This window comes from Cyprinodon tularosa, unplaced genomic scaffold, assembly GCF_016077235.1.
Source record: "Cyprinodon tularosa strain WSP-4 unplaced genomic scaffold, ASM1607723v1 ctg982, whole genome shotgun sequence".
Taxonomy (NCBI): Eukaryota; Metazoa; Chordata; class Actinopteri; order Cyprinodontiformes; family Cyprinodontidae; genus Cyprinodon; species Cyprinodon tularosa.
This window is the reverse complement of record NW_024039765.1, coordinates 77,225-86,204: the sequence shown is the minus strand read 5'-3', so window position 1 is coordinate 86,204 and position 8,980 is coordinate 77,225. Positions and strand designations below refer to the sequence as shown.

General features: G+C 41.3%; 2 protein-coding genes across 3 annotated transcripts; both read left to right on the top strand.

Annotated features, from left to right (window-relative positions):
* The first annotated feature begins 320 nt into the window (after nucleotides 1-320).
* Nucleotides 321-1,140, top strand: LOC119777154 (gamma-crystallin M3-like). Its single transcript, XM_038275950.1, has 3 exons — nucleotides 321-350; nucleotides 487-726; nucleotides 865-1,140. Exons 1-3 carry the CDS (start codon nucleotides 342-344, stop codon nucleotides 1,138-1,140), a joined length of 525 nt encoding a protein of 174 aa, XP_038131878.1. The 5' UTR covers nucleotides 321-341.
* A 3,492-nt stretch (nucleotides 1,141-4,632) lies between these two features.
* Nucleotides 4,633-8,119, top strand: LOC119777160 (gamma-crystallin M3-like). Of its 2 annotated transcripts, none has more exons than XM_038275958.1 (3): nucleotides 4,633-4,814; nucleotides 7,331-7,579; nucleotides 7,838-8,119. In XM_038275958.1, the coding sequence occupies exons 1-3, from the start codon at nucleotides 4,794-4,796 to the stop codon at nucleotides 8,117-8,119; spliced, it is 552 nt and encodes a 183-aa protein (XP_038131886.1). In that variant the 5' UTR covers nucleotides 4,633-4,793. The 2 variants fall into 2 exon arrangements, with proteins under 2 accessions (XP_038131886.1, XP_038131885.1); XM_038275957.1 differs by lacking the exon at nucleotides 4,633-4,814 and adding an exon at nucleotides 7,228-7,255.
* Nucleotides 8,120-8,980: the final 861 nt, after the last annotated feature.

Genomic DNA, 8,980 nt, shown 5'->3' with positions numbered 1-8,980 from the left:
CAGTCTCTCATAGTAACTGGACACAAACTTGACATTAAAGCAAAAATGCCAAAACAAAAAAAAAATTTTTCTATATTTTAATATTTACATAAATGAAGTTGTAGATTTTCATTTTCAGGAATAATCGGTTCTATTCTTCTCCCGTGCATCTTCCACCGATTTCCCCTGTCATTGTTCTGAATCATGATGGCACAAATGAAATTAACAGCGATCGCAGAGCTGCTTGTTCATCAGCTTCCAGATGATTTGAATAACAAAACCCTGTAACAGCACATATAAAGCATAAAAGCCCCCTGGCAGTGGCGGCTTTTTGGACAGAATCCCACAAACACACATTCAACATGAGCAAGGTGGGTAGAGAGATGATCTGAGTTTATATGTCTGGATCAACTGCTGGGACTTTACTCTACAGAGCAGCAATTCCGAAAACGTGACGTATTAACCAAGAGGGGGAAATGAAATCCTTTCTTCTTTTTCTATTTCTAGATCATCTTCTATGAGGAGAGGAACTTCAAGGGGCGTCACCATGAGTTTATGAGTGACTGCCCGGATATGTCCTCCTTCCTGAGCAGGTGTCTCTCCTGCAGGGTGGAGAGTGGTTGCTTTGTCGTATACGACCAACCTGACTTCCTAGGAAACCAGTATTTCCTGAGAAGAGGCGAGTATTCTGACCACACCTCTTTCGGCATGAGGGACTCCATCCGATCCTGCCGCTTGATTCCCCAGGTATTCACAGGCTATTTTAAAACTATCCTACAATGACTTAATGTAAATTATATCACACATATCCCAGAATGATGATAGAGTTTCTGTTTCTGACTGTTCTACGTCCCATGCGGACTGTCTTTGTGGCTCATTCAACAGAATCAAAGTTCTTTCAGGATGCAAATCTTTGAGAGGGAGAATTTCTTGGGTCAGAGTCATGAGCTGGTGGACGACTGTGAAAACATCATGGAGCGCTTCCGCATGTCAGACTGCCAGTCCTGCAGGGTGATGGACGGTCACTGGCTTATGTACGAGCAGCCCGGCTTCAGAGGCAGGATGATGTACCTGAGGCCTGGAGAGTACAGGAGCATCAGAGAGCTGGGACAGAGCAGCATGAGGCTCAGCTCCGTCAGGCGCATCCTGGATTCTTGTTGAAGCTGAACAGTCATGTGTTCATGAATGAAATTAAAAAGAAATCCAAAACAAAGCTTTGTGATTGTTCTTTGATTTTTCTGTTAGCTTACTTCACGAATATGTTATTGAATACATTACAGAGGAATTATTTTAAATGAGAAACGAGGAAATGTGAAATATTTAAGTTCCGCCAGAGAACACAAGCACCAAAGATAAATATAGAGCTGAAGCCATGACATTTGCAAAGGTAGAAAAAAATGAGAAAACCTCTCTTCATTAGCAAATCCATTCATAGTAGAATTTAGTTCAATATGTTAATTTTTATTTAAAACATCTGAGAAAAAAATGATTAATCAACCGAGGAATTAGACAGATCAAACAATTTCTGGTTCCGGTTCTTTGAAATGTAAGGGGATTTTCATCCTTCAAATCCCCTTAAATCTATTTTCAGAACATCCTTTTTTCAGGGCTTCTATATGTATATCTATCTTTTCATTATTGTTATTTTATTGTCACAAATGTTTAATTTATCTTAAATAAAAATCACTTTACTACCACTTTCTTGTAGTCTACTTCTGTAGCTTATGGTTTCTTATTTAATCCATTAGTTTTACATCTTTCTTCTGAAATGGTTCTTTGTTTTCAAATAATATATTCTCCAGTACCTTTTAGAAAAAGTGCTGGTTTGTGTCAACGTATAGCAACACTTAACACGTTGACGCTGACATTACTATAACTTAACCCACAAATAAGTGAAGTCACATATTTCACAGGAGGATATCTGCCCTCTGACAAGTTTCAAGCACAGCCTAAAGACATAGAGAAGGTGCTGTTAGAACTATGCCTAGTAGTGACCATTGGCTGGATGGACACAGCAAAGCGGTGAACGTCAATATCTCACTGTTTGAATAGGGTTGGCTCTAAATTGCACGTTCATGAGCAGTGTTGCTCCAAACTGGATTTAATTCACCCTCCTGTTGTCCTCATTTTCTGTATACACCCTGTGTCCTCCGGGTCAAAATGACCCGTCTTCACTAAACCCCCAATATAAGCAGCTTAATTTAATTGTAAACACAAAATTTCATCTTGTATATTGTAATCCACCACAAAATGTGTGAAAACTTTAGTTTTCCCTCTCCACTTGTATTTTCTATACATTAAGAAAAGAAAAAAAATGTGCAAAAAATAGTTTCGAATGCATTTTTATTCATCTCAATTACTCATTTTCTTTTACTTTTCTGCAGTGAACAATTGAAGAGAATGTACAATACAAAAATATGAGAAATAACATCACCCATTCAGCTAATTAGCACATGTAGGGCAGTATGCAAGTGCACAGCCTTTGCAGATATTATTTCTTACACCTGCAGCACACAGTATGTGTTTTACAGTCCTTCGTTTGAGGGCAGAACTGACATCTCTTCCTCTTACTTGCCCTAGCTGGGGAAGTGGCTGCGGTTGATGAATCCTTAGGTTGATCATGAGCTGCTGCACTCTGAATAGCTTTCACAACTGCTGCTGAGGCTTCTGTGTGGGGTACATGCTTCCTTCTTTCATTGAGTGGAGTTACAAGTGCCTTTCCTAGCTGCTCCAGGAACACCCTCCTCTTTTTGTGCTTACGAGACATCCAGGTTGGGTTGATCTCTCTCCTAATCACAAAGGCATTGTAGGAGGACACATCAATGATGTTGTGGAAGATGACCAGGGGCCAACACAGTCATTCTTTTGCAGCTATATGTTCCAATAACCTTATCTAGGTTGTCCACACCGCCTTTGTTGCGGTTGTTTTCCAGGATGATGATTGGCTTCCTGTCCTCACGATCACTAATGTCGCCGTCTTTGTGCAGTGTGCTCAGAAGAACAAAATCCTTTTTTTCTTTGGGAGGTAGGAAACTAGAATGGTGGTAGGCTGAAGGCAAACTTTGAGGAGAAGACCTCTCTCTCCTTTTACACAAGCAGTGCAGGTGGGAGCTCAGGCTTGTTCTTTCGAACTTTTTCAACCATGGAGATCTTCCTCTTCAGGAGCTGCTGTCTGAAAGAGTCTGAGTGGCATTGTGGCTTCCACTCTCTGCATCCCATAGACTAGCTGCAGCCTCACCTCGGGACCTGTATACACCTGCTAGGATTAGCAGCCCTAAATAGGCCTGGAGGTCAATCTCATCCATCTTTTTCCAGCTGTCTCCATATTTGAGAAAACCCTCCAGATTTGGAGGTAGAATGTAGAAACAATATCATGGGCATGAGAAACGGCATACCTTATGGGTCCTGGGCTCATCTTTACAATGTTTTGTTCTTCATGCCTACCGTGTTGGTCATATGCTGCTGACAACCTTGTTATTTTGCAAAGTCTCACTTTCAGCTTCAGGGTTTTTCTTCTTCTGAAGATAATTCATTATGCTCTGGGTTTTATTCCTCTCCATCTTCTTCTTCGGATACATCCTCTACTTCCTCTTCTGAATCAGAGTGGTCTTGCTGGACATGTAAGAAAATCACCTCTAAAGCCTCTTCAGTGTTGTCATGCACACTCATGGCTTCAGCACAGACACACTTCAGGGTCCTGTTATGCAGGACCTTTATAACCTCTGGAAATAACAAGTGGTCTTCTGAAGTCTGCGAGAACACCACCTTTTTTTGCCTTGTTTACTTCTGCTATTGATTAGTCTGAGACACAACTAAAACTGTAACATTCTGTGGTTTGAAAATAACTCTGTGACCTTGATTTCAGCTCTATTTGCCTCATGGGTCATTTTGACCCGAAGACCATCTTTGTACCTTTTTTTGTACAGCTTACATGGAAATGTGAATAAAAGCAACAATTAACTTTTTCTATTGTCTTGGCCAATCTAGGAAAAGTCTTAAAATCTCAAGTTAAAAAAATAACATTTGGTGGATTTTTTGGGGGATTTTAACACAGTGGCGGGTCATTTTGACCCGAGGACAACAGGAGGGTTAATTAATCTTTGACACCAAAAGTTCAGAGTCACAACATTTCAGCTGCATCAGATTTTAATTTGAATGAACTTCATCCTCAGGAATATTTAAAACAGGTGCATCTTACTAATGCATCCTCAGAGCTGCACCTTGTGCATCGTAATGGACCACTTTCCAACACATTGCCGTGGTGAATCAACGACTCTGTCTGAACAATACCAACACTGACCACACTGAAGGTCAGGAGACAGGCTGAGGCATCGCTAAGATTTAAAGGTCACAAAATAAATCTGTGAGCTTTAATTTGTCTTCATATTGTCATAATGGGTTTGGGTTCCTAGCCCATATGCAGAACACACTCAGAAACTGGGAAATAGTTCAACGTTTTAATGAAGAATATTAACAAACGGGTCAGGGGGGTAATCAGGTCCAGGGGCTGGTTACGACTGGGTACAATGTTCAGAGGTTTGAATTGAGCAGGCAGAAGGGGGAACCAGGAGGGCTCGGAGGCTGACGGCAGGCTGAGGGCTTGGTGGAGGTTGAGTTTGGTAGAGCTTGTAGATCACCTGGTTTCAATTTCAGTTTCCCTTCCAGATTTTTCTGGGGGCTGGCTGACAGATCCTTGACAGGTTTGGATCTCCAGGGTTCTACTGAGATCAGACAGACCGTTTTCCAACAGAGAAAACTCTTCAGGGGGTTTCTGGTTTCAGGCAGGTTCAATCTGGGAAGCAGAGAAGACAAAAATGGATCAGGTTCAGGTTCAGGTTTCGTAGTCTGGAGACTAGACAGGCAGGTTGGCTCAGGGTTTGGTGTTCCGTGACTGACTAACACTCTGGCACTGGAGTGAGGTTCTCAGCCCGCTTAAGTACTGGTCTCCTGATGAGCAGATGAGAAACAGCTGGTGAAGTCAGCTCCAGCTTCAGGAGATCCAGTATGCCCTCTGGTGGAGAAAGGTAGACAGATACCCCAGATCCCAACAGTAACACAAAACCCCTAGGAAGGGATCCTCGGCGCCCTCTGGTGGGCAAGCCTCAGGATCCCAACACATATTTCATGATATGTTTCGGCTTGGTGGACAGGTCTCCAGTCCATCACAGGGCAACACAGAGAAAAACAGGACAGACATCCATTTTCACACACTCACACCTAAGGAGAATGTAGAGAAGCCTATGAACCTAACAATCATGTTTTTGGACTGTGGGAGAAAGCCAGAGTACCTGGAGCGAACCCATGCATGCTCAGGGAGAACAAACTCCATGCAGAAAGACCCTGGGCCTGAAATCGAATTTAGAACCTTCCTACTGTAAGGCAGCGGGGCTACCCACTGGTCCACCGAGCAGCCCGGCAATAAGTTATTATAGTAAAAATTTTTTCGATCACAAAAACCTTAGCATTGAAACATGGATGTGTGTTTAGGTTTTTTTTTCCCCCATGAAATGCGATCAACCAGTACACAGGAGTTCCACTGACACTGCACAAATCTACATATACATCCACACAGTCAGAAATGACTCAGCAGAAATAATGAACAAGGAGATCCATTCTGTCAGAGCAAGGTTCTTTTGACATTGTAGTCCTGAAATTTATTTTTGCTAATAAAGATTGAACACTGTGTATAAGCTTTTTATACAGCTTATGGACTTTGGACCAGATACACAGTAATACTTATGCCTAAGCTGCAGCTTTAACTGCATGATGCTGTGATTAAACATGTAATCTTCATAGGTTTTGCTTTTGATCTTTGCATACATGTATTTACAGTACTGCATGTACTACATGCTTTGCGTGTTGTGTGATTTTTACTGTTGTTTCTTGCAGGTTGTTATGTGCGTCGGGCACATTAATTATTTTTGTTTCTTTATTTTTTTACCCTTTTAGTGTTGTATAGACCTTAGTTGAGTCACATAAATTTTAGAGTTGATAATTATTTCTTTATTTCTTTTGTAACTGATTTGATTACGTTAATTGGTTGTGATTTTGGTCCGCCTATAAGTAGGCTGGGTTTTTCTCTCTCTCTCCCCCTTCGAACCTTCTGATCGAGCCACCGTCACAGAGAGCGCGTCCTGACGCGATGCGCGCGTCTCCCGTCTTTGTAGGCCGCCGCTGACCTCTCCAGCCCGCCATGTGGTATTTTTGTTCGTTAGCCTTTGTTTTTTGCTGATTTTTTGTAACTTTCACCTGGTGGGACCGGTTGTCCTGTTTTCGTTTTATTTTTTATTTTTTTAGGGTTTTAACTGTTAGTTCGTTACTAGCAGAGGCTTCAACGGCCCTGTATAGGGTTGGCCCTCTGCTGTACCGTTTTGGTTCTTTGGATCGGCTCACCAGGTCCAACTTTCTGTTCATACTTTTGTTTTTTGTTTTTTCTTAGAGTTTTTTTTCGGACACGGGGAACTGGGGAAAAATCTGACTCTCTGTTTTTTTTGTCTCTTTGCAGAAAAACAAACAACTGATCTACAAAAAGAAGTTCCAGAGATTAAGAATGAAAATAATTCTTTTGAACCTCATGTTTGTCTCGTGTCCTCAAATACGTTGTCTTAACACAGGTATTGAAGCAGATAACTTGGAGCTTTCAGTATTTTCTGCGTTTCTCCCCCTGCTTAATTCTCAGCCCCTCTCATTATCCTCCCTCCGCCTCAGTCTCCATATGTTTTTTTTAAATTGTTTTCCCAAAGCCACCTCTAATAATGTTTTTATAAATTATTACACAGTGGAACCTTTTGGCAACAGTCATTATGTTCTATCTGCGAAACCATATCTTTGTGACTCTTATCCAGCACTGGGACATCAATTCCCAGTTCAACCTTAGCAAACAGGACACGTTAAGGAAGTGTGGCAAGAAACCAAATTTAACTTTTCTGGCACTAGTCTGATTAAACAATGTAGGAGTATAGCATTTCTAGCTGTGCTTTTTATCCCTCTGACTGCAAATAGTCCCTGCTGATATTTTCTGCTGTCACCAACCTGTACCCATAGCACTGCCACTGCAGTTGGCACTGCACCAGATGCATTCACAGTGGAATAGTAACCATTTACTGAGCTATTTACTAAACATTATAGCCCCGTATGCTATGCTGCTGAGTAAGATATTTTTTTAACAATGGCTCCATAGATCATTTAGCCATCATGGTGGGTATAAAAGTGACACAGTGGTCTTACCAAAGTACCAGTGCAATCAGGGACAAGACTGATCACCAAAATGGGCAGAGTAAGAGAAGTTTCTGGGTTTTCAACAATAGCAGATAGATTTCTGATCATAATATGAAATTATCTTGTTTTCCAGATCATCTTTTATGAGGACAAAAACTTCCAGGGTCGCTCCTATGAGACCAGCAGTGACTGTGCAGAGCTGACCTCTTACCTGAGCCGCTGTAACTCCTGCAGGGTGGAGAGCGGCTGCTTCATGGTCTATGAACGTCCAAATTTCATGGGCCACCAGATGCTTATTAGGCGAGGAGAGTACCCTGACAACCAGCGGCTAATGGGAACGAGCATGAGTGACTGCATCCGCTCCTGCCGCATGATCCCTTTGGTAAGGAACTATAACTACACTCCCAAAGAAAAAAATAGTTTCATCTGCAGGTTTTTTTTTTTTTTATGAAAATCTGATCACAAGGTCACTTGTAGACCAAAAAAATTTTTTTTCTTGTATGCACATTTTAAAGGTGTAGTAAAAGTAGTAAAACCTGTCCTGTTGTTTATTTTCCTGAAATTTTCATGTCAACTTAATAGCACAATTTCTCTATATGTTTCAATCAAACTCTTCTTTGGTAAAAATGATTCCTTGCAGCACAGAGGTCCATTCAGAATGAGGATCTATGAGCGAGAGAACTTCAGTGGTCAGATGAACGAGTTGATGGAAGACTGCGACTCCATCCAAGAGCGTTACCGCATGTCCAACTGCCAGTCTGTTCATGTGATGGATGGCCACTGGCTGCTGTTTGAGCAGTCCAGCTTCAGAGGCAGGATGATCTACCTGAGGCCTGGAGAGTACAGGAGCATGAGAGACATGGGAACAGGTCCCATGGACATGAGGATTGGCTCCATCAGACGCATCATGGAATCCTGTTAGTTGGGACAGAAAAGATACTTTTATGAAAATTACTAATTGGAAAAACAACTTTTTTGCAACTGGGGTTTCCTTGAAAATCTGGGCTTCACATTTAAGATAAAACTATCTAAAATTAACTGTTTGCTTATTCTGTAGTAAATGATGATGACTGTATCAAGCCAACTAAATGACGTGAAACCACAAGAATGTTAAGAAAAATAAAAAAACAAGAAAAAGTACATTTTGAGTCACTAATTTTCTACTAGCTTTACACCCACACTAACCTTTAAAATAACGTGACTATTTCACTTTAGAGGGCTATTCAGTGGAAAAGGGGGTAGCCCCGCTGTCTTGTAGGAAGAAGGTTTCAGGTTTGATTCCCAACCCAGCCTCTTTCTGCATGGCGTTTGCATGTTACCACCAGTGTTGGGCATATTACTTTGAAAAAGTAATTAGTTATAGTTACTAGTTACTTCTGCCAAAAAGTAACTGAGTTACTCCACAATAAAAGTAACTAGTTACTAGTAAAAGTAACTATTGCGTTACTTTTGCGTTTCTCGCCCCCGTAACCCTCCCCACCCAGCCCCCACCTTCTCGCCGTTTGTTTCCAAAGCCAGCAGAATAGAGCGGATGACAAAGACAAGAACCTGCAGAGAGTTTAGCATTTATTGCAACTCAACGTAAATGACATCAGGGGGGAACGCCATGTGAAGTTTTTTAACAGGGCATTCAGATTCAAGATTCAAGAGACTTTATTGTCATTCACATCACGTGTTACATGAGGTACAACGAAATTGAGAGTCACGGCCCCAGTTACATCCGAATATAAAAAATAAAATATAAAAACTAGCTACAAGATCAAATTATATAAATAGAAAAAAA

Bases quoted from the DNA above. Each gene is read 5' to 3' on its own strand.
- LOC119777154 (XM_038275950.1), top strand. The intron at 727-864 runs GTATTCACAGGC...CTCATTCAACAG, and splicing joins CCTGCCGCTTGATTCCCCAG to AATCAAAGTTCTTTCAGGAT.
- LOC119777160 (XM_038275958.1), top strand. From the start codon at position 4,794: ATGGATCAGGTTCAGGTTCAG. The intron at 4,815-7,330 runs GTTTCGTAGTCT...CTTGTTTTCCAG, and splicing joins TGGATCAGGTTCAGGTTCAG to ATCATCTTTTATGAGGACAA. The intron at 7,580-7,837 runs GTAAGGAACTAT...GATTCCTTGCAG, and splicing joins CCTGCCGCATGATCCCTTTG to CACAGAGGTCCATTCAGAAT.